The 14,944-nt window shown below is 31.5% G+C and overlaps 1 protein-coding gene across 1 annotated transcript; it reads left to right on the plus strand.

The window, feature by feature from the left end:
- The first annotated feature begins 5,528 nt into the window (after positions 1–5,528).
- On the plus strand, positions 5,529–14,713 carry LOC139093421 (putative mediator of RNA polymerase II transcription subunit 26). The gene is made up of 3 exons (XM_070644145.1): positions 5,529–5,942; positions 12,592–12,866; positions 12,934–14,713. Exons 1-3 carry the CDS (start codon positions 5,922–5,924, stop codon positions 14,351–14,353), a joined length of 1,716 nt encoding a protein of 571 aa, XP_070500246.1. The 5' UTR covers positions 5,529–5,921; the 3' UTR covers positions 14,354–14,713.
- The last annotated feature ends 231 nt before the right edge of the window (positions 14,714–14,944 follow it).

A 14,944-nucleotide genomic window follows, 5' to 3' on the forward strand; every position in this document is an offset into this window, starting at 1 on the left:
GATGTATTTTCAGACAGAATGAGAAACATTTGCTAATTTGTCTTAAATGATTTGCTGATGAATTGAATTAGATCTAAGATGATTTAAGCTATTAATCAAAGTATATTTGCAGAGGGAATGATGAATTGTGATAAATTTGAATTTTTCGCATGCGCACACTGCGATCAGATATTTTAACTTTTCGCATTTCCTTAATTATCATTATCTGTACTTAAAATTGTTGGGAATTGAAATTCATACGAAAAGATCAGAATTTGAAAAGTATCGTTACTTCAAAGGTAACGAATGAAAAGTATCGTTACTAAGATCAAAATTCAAAGGGAAAGTTCAAAGTTTTAGTCAAAAATCAAAAATTCAAATCTTAGAAAATCAAAATTTTCATCAAAGTAAACATTTGCAAAAAATGAAAATTCCAAATAACTTTCAATACAAGAGCAGCACTAATTGACATTAAGATACTTAATAATTATAATCATCATTATTAAAATTAATAACCTTTCATAAATCTTCATACATATCTCTGATTAATCATTTCTTGTATAATCAATTAAGTCTGTATTATTATTATTTTTTGCAATGAGATATTTTCCCTTTTAAAAAACCTTGTAACATGAACAAAAATGAGTTACATAGATAGGGTTATTAATACAGCACGTTCCTCAAATTGCAATCTTATGAAGGGATCAATCATCATTAACATTATCAGTATCATTAATCTTATGATTGATTTATTTGCTGAGCATAATTACGATCGCGAATTATTATCTATAATCATGGAATATGGAATTTTAAGAAGTAAATCTTTTTATGGACATTTAAGGAATGAGTTGTGGAAACAATTGGAAATTCGTGGTTTTATAACTTTAGATTTGACTTAACTTTCCATTCTAGAGATTTTGATACAAATTCCATGTTGTACAATGAAATCTTCATAAAACTAAGAACCTGATTGATATTTTGAAGTGTTTTCATGTCAGGAACTTCTCATCTTTTTGAAAGCTCTCGGAACTATTTCAATGAATTCAGATAATTAAAGAAGCGATTCAGCAAAATAATGACGAATCATTGAAATGATGAAAAGTTATTCAAGGATTAACAAATTCAAATTAATTCATAGAATCAATAAAATAAATTTACTGGCGTAATTATTTAAAATTTAGCGAATGATTTAATTCAATCATAGCAATAACCAGCAATAACCTTAATTAAAAATATGTATTGCTGAGTTTGGAATGTTCAAAGCAATGCCTGCTTTACAAGACTTAATGCATGAGTGAAATTTTACATTTTTGATAACAATAATTAAGTTATGCCTTAATAACTCATTTCCAATAACATTCAGATCACTCACGATTACCATAAGCATACATATTTTTGGCAAAAAAAGCACTTAGTCAAATAAGTCGGGAAGCCATGATCACGAGGTTAATGCCTATATGTCAAAATAATTTGATGTTTACACTTAAGTACCGAAAGCTTTCAATCCACAACAACAAAATGACTCAATTAATTTGCTAATGACTTAAATAATTTAATCAAATTCAAAGCTTTTAGCCAGCTGAAGAACAGATGACCTGCAAATCTTATACAAAAAAATGCTTTTGAATGTAAGGAGAAGCTAGTAATTATATAAAGAGATTCAATGAGCACATTTAATCTACTATGAAGTAATCGAAGAAAACAAGCTCGACATATTTGCTTATTTTGTGGAGACAGACTGGAGATTCCTTCTATTCATGCACAAAACAGGCTTTTTGCGTTGAAATGTGGTTGCATATTCTTCGAATTGGATGTTTTGAATATGCTCAATTTGAGATAATTATGTAATCTGTTATAACGTTCATTTGAGATTTGAATAATATTTATTGTACATAGTTGAACACCCCTTTTCATACAAAAGTTCAGTTTGTTTTGGAATTACGAAGTATAAACATCTCATTTATTGATAAATCTGTGAGGAAGTCGTTTAATTAAACTATAGCTAAATCCTTGCCTTCTGAACTTGTAATCTCAAACTCTATCTTGGTATAATCTAGTCAATTTCCGGAATGAGATTGAAATTTGTTTTGAAATTCCAAAAATGTTGATTTACAGATTAAAAGCATAAACAAAGATGAAGGCATTACAAGATAAACTTGTCAATAACACCTTAAAAGTTTCGATTACCTTACAAAAATGCGTTTTAGCTATTCAAACATTTCATTTACTGATCAGATTAGTTGATTCCAATACAAAACTGATGATGATGATGTACTTTCACAGTTAAAAAACATGAATAAAAGTAAATGGTTATTTTCATAGAGAATGAGAAGGAAAGAGAGATATGGTAAGATATCTGGCGAGTCTTGAGCGTATAGTGTTAAATTAGTTTGATGACATTTATGACCTTATTCGTACGAATGTAATGTATATTTCATATTTCTATCTCTCTTACCATTTTATTCATCTATTGTACTAGCATCTCATCATCACATAGGAATAATAATATTAAAATAGAAAATTATGTATTTACAAAAGATTCGTCCATTGATTACATGTGAAATGTTTCATAACAACAATAATATTAATTGACAAATTGATGTAAAAAGATTAGTCAGAGATGGATGAAAGTCAGGTTTTTAATATAGTCAATATGAAGGAATTAAAACATCTAACATTTGTTATTGCAATTGTGTAATGTGCACTTTTTTTCAATTATCATTATAAATTATCTTTAGAGATGATCATATTTTATAAGGCATCAACAATATTTTCAATAAACTCAATAAGTGTATTGAATAATTCTATCAAAATATGAGCTTAAAAATCTACAACAAAGACTAATCCATGGATTTGTAAAAGTTCGCTAAAATTTTAATCTTTTGCCTGTCTATTGATGGCATTGCTAGCTTTCCATAAGCCTTGAAATCATGAAGTAGCGAAATTTTAAAAGGTTCTCGTTCATATTGAATGACTTCAGCGCATTTTTGTCCTTCCTATCAAAAATTGAATAATTAACGGTTTTGTAAAAGTTGAAAATTTTCTGTAAAAGGAGAATTCGTATAGAAAAGCCAACTTCAGGTTTGTTAACAAATGAAAAATGATTATCGAATTTAGAAATGATTTTGACTTTGTGATGCGACAATAACTCAATAAAACTGATTAACAGCAGTCAACCGACCGGACAAAGTGCTTCATTAAGCAGCCTTTCCACAAGATGCGTAAAAATCCAAATACAAGGATGAAATTTATTTAATTTTTTTAAGAATTTCATAATAGCCAATCAATAACTGAACGTGCTGGTCAATTCCTGCATCATTTGTTTCAATTTTATTCATAATTATATGAAGCACATGGTTGAGTACACAGTTTAACCGATTAAAAACATATTAACAATTTTGTTTTTTTATGATAATTTACTTTTTCTCATTGTTGATTGTTGTTAAGGCAGCCAACAGTGTGGTACTATCTCTTTTAACTATTTAAGTTGTAACAGTGATTTCACTTGATTTTATTTAATTGTTTTTTGCATAAGAGATTTTAATTGAATTGTATTTTTTACTTCCACTTTATGTGCAGTGATGCTTTTTGGCAAAAAAGATTGAATTGTTAACCAAAATTCAACTTTCTTTCCAATTTCATAGGAGAAGTTCATGTTGATTATTTTATTGCGATAAATTTGTTGCAAAGTTGAATGGTTTCAGGGAATGTCAATGCTTTATGTATCAGGTTTTTATTAGTTTGAATTACAACATATAGCCTCAGGAAGTTCAATTAAATGTAATTGTGTAATTTTCATATCAAGTGAAGGTCTGAATTGAATTTGAATTATATTTAACTACAGTCAGTCCTTTCAAATTGACATTCATATTAGTTGCAGATGATTTGAACATCTGGCTGTTTCTGAGGATAAATGTGCCCATACCTAGCGCCTAAAAGCGTTATGTAAGTGAATGGCATCTAAAATTCTTGACGAACTACATCACCGCCATTGCCAAAAACATATCGTCTCCTTATGATACCTAGTCAGACTCATCGTCGCTCCGGATAACTGTTGCCATATGAAATAATTTATAACCTTAAACATTATTGACTACTCAGACTCAGACTCACCATTTAGAGTGGATATTGAATCACTTCTTTACCGACATTCCGGTCTGTGACCTTCGAAATGATGCTGTGAGTTGCATTAATTTCCCAGTTTTCTCTGCCTGAAATTAATTATTGCCACATGCAAGCTTCATGTCGTTTTTGAATGCTGGATTAATAGTCACTAAATGGTAAAGCTTACTATGGGATTAGAATGTTAATTTGAATTTTATCCATGGATTAGTGCTTAAAAGCTTCTCATTGACAATTGGGAGACAAAATCCAGCTTTAGATGCCATCTGAAGGAGGGCTTGGATCACAATTGATCTATCCCCCAGCGAAGTAAGTAAGCAAGTCGAAATTTTTCATTCAGAACCGATATTTCTTCATCCAAAACTACGCAAATCCAAACAATTGTGCACGTTCATCATTGCCAAAATGCGCAATTTTTCATGCACATCTGTACTTGCTTCAACATCTTATGAATAATTTTCCACGAAAAAAATGAACTTTTACTTAATCAAATCACATACTTTTTTCCATCAAGCGTAAAAATTACTTTAATTTGCAGCCAAAAAAATTATACATTTTGATTGCTGATCTGCAAAAAGCACGGAACTGCGCGAACAATATTGATTGACAACATTTCATGAGTAAATCTAATAATACTGTATGATGCAAGACCTTTCATGTTGAGAAAAATTTGATTAGCTATCGTGTAATTATTATGATCAACATGATTTTGGCATATCATCGTTTGTTATGGATGAAATTTTTTGTGGGAATTACTGCAAAGTAGTTTAGTTAAACATTGTCCATGAAAGTTACTTATTGCCAATAAATAAATGTTAATATGGATGAAACTAAACGCAGAATTTATCCATGAAAAGGATTATTAAAGCTACCTTTGATATCAAGCATTCGTGACCAACGATGAAGTATCAGCCACGACCTTGAAAAAGACATCTTAAATTATTTTAAATAAGCTTTTTAACTTTCATTCTGCTGCTATTCAGTAAATTAATAGGTCAATTTTTGTACACGAGATGCATCATCGTGAAGTGGCGATAATTGCCAATCAGCCCTTTTGGAAAAAACTTCATCAAGTCTTTGACATTAAATGCCTGTCGTTTAGTTAAAAGCCTAACAACGAACCATTTCAATGATGGTGTTATTGGCTGCCTTAAATTAATATAAAATACTGACAATCATTATAAAAACCAAATAATACCAACAACAGCAACAACAACAATGACGCAAAAAAAAGAATTGAATACAGAGTGTCGGCAGTCACTGCATCCATTCACAAAATTTTGTTGTTTTTGCTTTTTTTCTTTTCTCTCACGTTCATTTTCCCACACCATGCACACACCATAACACCAAGATTCGCAAGACTCGAAAAGATGATCATAAGTCACAACTTGAAATTCAATTTCATTTGTGCCGTGGTACGGAAAGCATCGTCAAATGGTATCGCTCTCGAAAAAATAAAAAAATAAAAAATTCCGTGCATTTATTTTTTCCGTAAAAAGAAAGAAGTGTCGTAATATAGAAGTCGCTCGGTTGTGTATTAAAAATATTTTCTCAGTTCGAGACGTAAACAATCGACGGAAGGTAGTGAATTTAACTAGCAAGTGGTATTGTTATGCTTTATGTTGCCGACAAAAGGTGAAAAATAAACATTTGTTAAAAAATAAAAGAAAGAAAATAAGGAGATTAAAATCAGCACAAAAGACAAATAGATTTTGCACATACTGATCAGTGTGATTCTCCAGTGTGACAATACTTCCTTGTGTCTGTGATCATTCACATCTGATAAGAAAGAAAATTTGAATTAGACAACAAAGCTAATCATGAAGCGACTAATCTTTGCGGTATGTTGTAAATTTTATAATCTGAATTAAATTATCATGAATTTTATTGAGAAATTTACAAGTTGTAAAGTTATTTGTGGTTTAGTGATGCATTTGATGCTAGTGACTTATATTGTCTGTAGATAATTTGCATAATTGACATGAATAATCGATTGGTTACAGTCTGTGTTTACTGTGATACTTTCTATGACGTTTAGTATGATTTTAGGTTGTATCTTACGTTATGATGTTCATAAGAATGTGCTGAATTTCAGATAAAGATGTAATCTGTTTTAACGTTCAATTAAGATTTGAATAATATAAATTTTACATAGTTGAAAACCCCTTTTCATATGCAAAGTCATTTTGTTGTTAAAAATTCCTTTTCCAATAAAATCTAAGTCTGCATTTGAACTCTGAAGAATAAACATCATTGTGAAATTATAAATCCGTAAGGAAGTCGATTTGATTAAACTAAATTTAGACAATTTCAATACCTTACGATTTTTAGAAAAATTGTGTATCTTTTGATGACTTTTCGATCAATTTTATCAAAATTTGACTAAATTTATGAATTTCTTAGCAAAGTTTAAAGCTTTGTCTCTTATAAACCAATCAGATAGTCAGCCAATGCTCAAATATCAACGCCATTCATTGATTTCCTGCGAAATTAATGGAATAAATGTAAACAACATCAAACTGATCAAAAAATCATCGATTTTTATATCATAATTAATGATTTAAAATGAAAAAAACTCGACTGCCATGCGACCATCTTCATATCTATTACATATGAATAAATTAGAAACTCATAAAATCCTCTAATTAATGATCGATACAGTTTAATAATGGAGCAGATTACCACAGATAACTTTTGTCCATTCATATCTCGTAACATTTTGCAATGATCGATGCCAAAATTAATCAATTAGGATGGGCGATTTTGACATTGTCAGGTGTAAAATTGATGAAATTTTGTTAATGACTTTTAAATTTAAAAGGCATAAGATTTATGTTTTGGAAGGTTCATAAATGGAAGATTAATCAATCATAAAAATGGCAATTAATTAAATGCATTCAAGCCTATTGGGTTTTATTGGTTTCTTTACAGTATTTGACTATCAAACCACAAAAAGCTTTTTAATGATAGCTTTTATGAGACCCAGTCACAACTCAACATAATATCATAAGATGAAATCTATCCCATTCGCACTTGAGCAACATATATACATTTTAGAGGCACGCCTCTACTGTATGTTAATTAAAAGTTTGGTAGATCAAGGAAATGAACTCTAAATTTGATTGAAATATTTCAATTGCATAATAATTGGTCTTATTGTGTCTCGTCATCCACAATATGCAATAAACTATTCTGCACAAAAAATGAGCCATTCACATTATTGATGGCCATCTCATGTATAATCAGATGAAAAGAATCAAATTATCATACAATGTCTTACGATCTGAACGTGCGTGGTCCTGACGTGACTCGCATTGATTTGTATCTTAATTGTTTAATTCTTCTGTGCAAGTTGTCATAAATGCCTACAAATCACCACATTTGTATGCTTTGTTGATCATGACATCCGAAAATTTGCAAAAATATAAAAGATTGAGATCAGACATTACCATAAAAAGCTCAATCTTTACCAAACTGCGCGTCTTCAACAAATAGTTCAGTAAGGTGATACTTAATATCCACTTGTACGCACCTTGACTCAACGTGATCCTAAAAATGTCATTTTTAATTAACGCAAATCTCACGTAATTTTGGCATCTTGCTTTTATTAGTTGTTTGTACTTGCTCTCCTTTACTTTTTTTATAACTGGTATGACCCCTAACAGATTCACTTTCGATAAAAAAAAAAGTAACTTGATGAAATGACAAGACATAAAATATTCAATTTAAAAGTTATGATATATGTGATTAGGACGCATTTGATTGTTTCAATTGCTGTCTACAATCGTGGCAGTCTGTGTACCAAGGCACGGCACACTAGTGGACTGCAAGTCGTGAGCTGTTTCGGTTGTGACTTACTACTTTGTTGTGCCGTTTCACAAAAAGGTAGCTTATTACAGTCAACTGCTGGTTAATTAGGTATTCAGATCAGGTTCCTCTGCAACTTCCATGATAGATTTAGTCAGATCCAGAACATTCATTCTAGTCAATTTAACCTAGCTTAGTAAACTGCAATCAGTTGCATTCGTATCCTGGATCTTTCATTTTTCTAAAATTCAAATGTAAAAGTGTCTAAACAACCTTAGGAATTCAATTCAAATCGCAGTAAGCAAGTAGTGCTATATGTATCATAAATTAATTGACAAGTCGTAGGCATTTATCTTCAAAATCAATCACTAATAAAAATTAACTGAAAGTGAATGTAAACAAAAACAAGAAATATTGTTACAGACCGCACGCGAAATTCCTTCAAAGGCACAAGCTTGAACTCAAGTTTGTTAAATGATTGACAATCATATTAAAACGATGATTATGAAATTAAATGAGCTTTTCAATAATAAAATATATATATTAAGGTTGAACTTAAGTGCCATAAGACAGTACTTTGGTTATAAATTATTTGATTGAAAGCAATCATTAAACATCTTTTCAATTTAGATCGTCCGAAGCACTCATTCGACGTACACGAACGAATATATCATTTCGTAATGTAATCGCTTTTTTTTGTTAACAAATGGTCAGTAGGGTTGTCAATTACAAATACCAATATTTGGGTATTTGGTCCATTTTGAAACTATTTGGGTCACCAAATAATTTGTAATTTCAAACCAAATAATTTGTATATACCAATATAAGAGTTAAATGTAAAGCAAGTATGAAATTTTTCATAAAAATCTTCAAATATAAAATTTTTTAGAATTTTTGAGCATTGTTTTGATTAAATATCTAATAAATACATAAATTTAACTTATATTGTGGTTTTGAAAGTCAGGACGAAAAGATAGAAAATCGCATTTCATGTCCTTATGATTAGAATGGCTGTATTCATGAATAGACTTAGATCAAGACATTAAATCATTCAAAAACACTAAAAACAGGACTGAGAAGTTAGATGTGCGGTATATTTCGTTGAAATTCATTCAAGCTATGTTAACAAGTGTTGAACGAACCTTCTCTGCATAGAAAGTTTTAAGTCGAAATTTCCTAATCATATGACTGAAAATAAGTTAATATTTTAGTTATTTTTCATTATTATTCTTTAAAAAACTATTAATTTCATTACTTTTAAGTTGATTGTTATTACTAATTATACACTAAGTGTGAATATACAGGCAAATTTTTGAAAATTCATATGTTTTTAGTATCATATCCATACTTTCGAAAATATTTGGTATTTGTACAATATTTGGGGGTCTCGATATTTGGGTATTTGGTATTTGTACAAATAGTAAAAACCCAAATAATTGACAACTCTAATGGTCAGAAATTAAGAAAAGCCAATAATTGCTTCCAACCTATTATCTACATGCTGTCCGATCGACAAACAAAAAAATAAGAAAACATGAGTTACAAAATTATAATCTTAGCTGCTTACTTGCATAACATCCAGCAAAGTGCTTTCTTCCCGAGACAGTCGAAAGCAAGGCAGTACTTACTTTTTCGAAGTGAGAAGTTACAAAATCATCTGACAAAGAATGAAACGAGATCACATGCTAAAAAGTATGTGAAATTAAGTGTCGCGGAGGAAATCCACAGAAGAAAGAGCCTCGGAACAATGCAAAAAGTTAAGTGCTGAAATAAGAAGAAGGTCAGATTTATAGCACATTTGTAATCCGAGAGGAAATTTTCAAGTTTAACGTTTTATTTTGATGGAATTGCAATTTTATCGCATTATCTAATCCCGCTAAATACTAGATGATCAACACTAATGATGATAGTCGGATGTTGAAAGATTATTATTGCTCGTTGATGCTGTTCATAAATTGAATGTTGTGCAAATTTGCCGTCAAATTATTCGCTCATTTGAATGCTTATGAAGTCTTACGAAATTCTATAAGAAGAGTATTTAACATAGTCGTGTCTATGACTGTAAAATGAGCATCAACTTTTGTTGAGACTTTAAGTGATTTTCATCTCACCTGCATTTTTTGGAACGGTTTATTATTGTTTTTGGGTCGTTTAGAAATGATGTCTAAATTATTGAAGATATAAAGAGTTTAGTCGTGAGTTTGGACTACTTGTTGTCGCATGAAACGGGGGACAAATTCCATAAACTCAAAGTCTATCCGCAAAGAACCTGTTAGCATGGCAAGAGTGTCTAAATTGTGTGCCTCATCACATTAGTAAGACCCGCATGTCGTGTACAGTTTCGATCGTGACTTACCTTCAAGATGTGCCATGGTACAATTAAGTCTGGACAACACTACTTTGATGCCTCATAAAATGCAGGTTCACATCTTTTTAGACATCATTTCTCACTGACGTCACTCTTCCAAGTGACGAAATTGCTTAATCGAAAAAGAAATCTAACAAGGAAGACGTGCTTATGATCCGCATGTTCCATAAAGTCCATGAAAATATTAATGAGTTATGTAACACTTCATCAAAAATTCACTTCTTCATTGCAGTGATTTCCTCGCCAAAAAAATTTTGACGGTTTCGGAAGAAACATAAAGAAAAATATTTTTTGGCTACTCATGGTAACTTTGTTTACTTCTTTTCCATCGAAATTATGCAAAAAGTCGTTTCGCCGTCATGTACAAACACCCGTATTTCACTTTTGACTGACATTATGTTTTACAACTCTTAATAATGAATACTTTCATGTGATATAGCAAGAAGAAAATCTGACCGGAAAAAGCATTTTTCCTGAAACGCCACTCCTCTTAATTTATGGTTTAAAATTTATTGATATCTTGGCTATTGCTGTGCCTATCTAACTAAATATCTATTTCTACATCTTTATGTTTCTTTAAAGAAAGTAGCAATAATTATGTCTTTTCTGGTTGATTGACTTCAAAACAAATTCCTCCTTTATTTTTGTACCAATCACGTCCATGCCCGTAATTATATTCAGAAGACTAGACTACAAATTACATGAAAGAACATTGATTCATTATTTTTTCTGAACTGTTGCATTATAATCAGAGTTGAGCAACCTTTGTGCTGTGACACGTTTTGATTGTCAGCTTCGACTGTAACCGCTCACGGGATACGGTTCATGGCATTTCTTGGCAACACATTAGGGTACCGCACCACTCAGGTTGCCCACCTCGGGATAATATCCAATAAAATAAACCAGTCTACGAAGACTAGACCACAATGGACAGTAATTTCCACAAAATAATTGCATCATACACACAGCAGAAGATATGCACAAAGAAGAGGTTCAATTAAAGATGCATTCAGCACTAAAACGCGTTAATATAAAACGAGCGGAAATAATTTTAATGCTGTTGCATAATGATGGTTCAGCTGATTCACCTTGGTGGTACGTCAGTGTCTTTTCATCAAGAAGGCGCGAAAATTTATTGAACTTGTTGTATAATTAATGGCTTCTTTGCTACATTTATTGCTTTTATCTTCATGATTGATGAATCTCGTCTTGTTGTTTTATTTCTTAATTATACAAATAAATGTTATGTTCCTTGTACTTTCATCTTATTACTGCTTGTTTGCTCATCTACGAACATACAGCAGATGAAACACAATTTTTCAAAGCAATAATTAAGCAAAAATGTGAGGCACACTATTGAGTCGTCAGATTTAATTAGCTCAGATACAAAAGAGAGAGTAAACCTTTATTTCAGAGCCAAAAATTTTAATGGACTAGCTTTAACACTTTCATTGTGCTCGTCATGAATTTGTGTCGAACAAAATGATGAAAACTAACATTTCCGCTTCCATTGTGGATGAATTATAGCATTATAGAAAATATGTAATGCCTTAAATACGCATAGATGAGAGTAAATTAATGAAAAGCATCTCAGATGTTTGATAAATTGGTTGAATCTTATTAATGAGTTATGATTTAATGGATCCAGAGATTTGATCCTTAGATATAATTGAAAACTCATTACTGCAAGGCTGTTCCTTTAGATTACGTCAAAATTGATCCGTAATAAATCAATCGAGTCCAAATAAGGATGGGACTTTGCAATATCTACTTCAACGATCATCAATCATACCTAAAACAATTACTAACTTAATAAATTTGATTCCATACGTAATAAAGTCAAGTTCATTAATGAGTGGATTTATGTACGGTTTCACATGACGTCTTGAGAGATTGAAGGTGAAAGGGGATTGTTCACTTACTACGTAACTTCCTCTTTCCCCTATCTCACTAGGACCTACTAGAACCCCCCTCGAAGAATTATGTAATAAGTGAAAGACTCCAACGTGAATTTTCAAATAATTGAAGAATGCAGATTGTGGAGGTTTGATCACCTGAATTCACAAGACTGCAATACTAGACATCATTAACGAACATCCCCAAATATTTAATTCATACACCATCATGTAAATGAAAGTAAAATCTTTTCTCAAAATTAATATCACTGGATGTAGAGCTCAAAAAATTCATGAATATTTAATTTGAATAATTATGCTTAAATTCAGCACTTCCACTCATATTTTTCATATTTTGCATAATTATACACAAATTTATAGACCATAAATGCAATTTATAATTTTTTGAATATTCAACAGATTCTCATAGTTTTATTGGTTGATGGAATATCAGCAGTAGCAAAGCAGGAGAAAATCATTAAGAAACCACTAAATTTGAAGCCAACAAAAACACCACAAAAGTCAGTTTTAGAGGAATTCCGTGAACATTTGACATCAGAAGATGCTGAGTTTATTAAGCAAATCGACACTCAATTTAAGAAGCACGGTGATAAGCTATCAATTAAGCTTGAGCGAGAAAACAGCACGAAGCCTTTCAACAAGAATGCAAAACGTACCATCGACGATTCCTTAGGGTAATATCATATAATGACTTGAATGCTCTTGAAATTATAATAAAGCATGTGTTAATGTTCATTTTAGGTACTCATATCAACAGAATATGCATGAGAATGGCTATTATTTCTCACGGCCAATCTACATGCATAAGTTTACTTCAAATGATGTTTCAGTCGATAAAGGTTATCATGAAAAAGCAACAGATATTGAAATTCAACAGTCTCATAGCTATGAAATTAAGAGTGAAAATTATCAATATCAGCCTTCAGACAATCAGCAACATAATTACAATCAACAGCAACAACAACAAGTTTATGAAGATCCAGTCCCAGTAATTGTCTTGCGTGTCCCAGGGCCAGCAAAATATGCTTTGCATTTACAAGCTCTTTTACAACAATATTTAGAATTGAGAGCTGCACAATTCCTCAAGGTTTTAGAAGAACAAGAACGTCATGGACAATTGAGTCGTCCACAGCAATACACACAGCAGGATCAAGTCGCATATATTCCAATGGTTGCAATTACTCCAACGTATCATAATAGTGCTTATCGTTACCAGCAGCAACAACAACAACAGGCACACCAACAGCAACAACAACTGGTTCATCAACAACAAGCACAGCAACAACATTCTCATCATCATCACCAAAATTCACAGCATGCATATCGTCAATATTATCAACAACCAATGCGTCATGAAACTACTTATAGAGTAGCAGTTCCAGCAGGAGAGCAAAGCTATTACAGACAACCACAAGTTCAGCATCATCAACCACAACAGTATCAAAAATATCAATCAAATGTGTATCATAATGTTCAGCCACAAGTCTCTCACCATTCTCAACCACAAATTGCTCAGCATGCTCAACCTCAACATTCTCAACCACAATCTCATCATGCTACAAGCTATATTACTTATGTCACACCTGAATATGTAACTGCAGCACCACAAGTACATCAAGAGGAAGAACATCATCTTAATGAGCCATTGCAAACTTCTGAAAATTATCCTAGTGATAAGCATACACATGTAATTTTCAAGAAGAAGAAGAATCGTGGACAAAGTCATGCACAACCAAGTATCACATATCATACACCAGCACCAATTGTTGTTCCAGAAGTTCCAGCACATTTTAATCATCAACAAGAACATCAACCAGAAGAGGAAGTTGAATATCATCATCATCATGAACATCATGAACACCAAGAACATCCAGTTACCCAAGAACCAATTTATGAACACGATGATGGACATTCAGCACATCCACATGTTCTTACAATTACGGAAAGAACAAAGGCACCATTTAATTATCATGTTGCCGGTCCAACATTAGCACCAACACATGGAGAACTCCGCGAACGTCACAATCCAAAAAGAATGGCACCATTCACAAAAGAGCAATTTGAGAAGGCAAGAAGAATTATGGACAAGTCAAAGAGAAGTCGTGGATCAACAAAATTAGAGCGGGTTGTAGAACATCCAGAGACAAAATCATCATCATAAGTTCTTAGCAAAATTATTCATTATTACGCCATATTTATGTGAGATTGTTTTTGTTTATTATGATTTTTTTAGTGTTGTTGATGAAAATCTTATGCTTCTTAGTTCTTTATGTGCAATAAAATAGTTTAAATATCACACCTCATCCTTCTCAAGCCTTCACACTGCCACTGACCTATTCTTTAAATGAGATTAAATCCAACTAACAACCTTACATGATATATTTTTGTAAATTAGAACTTTAAATTATGTTTTCAACGAATTTACGAATAAAATTTTTCTTAGTCTAATTCCGTCTTATGATGTGACGAAAAAATGTAATTATCTAATTTAATGGCTCGAATAAAATTTTATTATCAAAAATTGATTTGACTTCTTAATTTAAATCTGATATTTATTAAGACGTATTATATTGTCAGAGTTTAAAGAAGCCTGGATTTCTCGATTACTGATCATCTATTGTAGGTGACCTGTTCTCTCAACATGGGAGAAGCATATGCTTTATCGAAGATTTGATACTACTACATCTGGTCTTTGAGTTCTTCAATCTGAAATGACTTGAGGATTGTGGAATTCCTTGCCATATCAAGAACT

Source organism: Chironomus tepperi, unplaced genomic scaffold, assembly GCF_022539635.2.
Source record: "Chironomus tepperi strain 1889 unplaced genomic scaffold, CSIRO-AGI_Ctep_v1 contig_335, whole genome shotgun sequence".
Lineage (NCBI taxonomy): Eukaryota > Metazoa > Arthropoda > Insecta > Diptera > Chironomidae > Chironomus > Chironomus tepperi.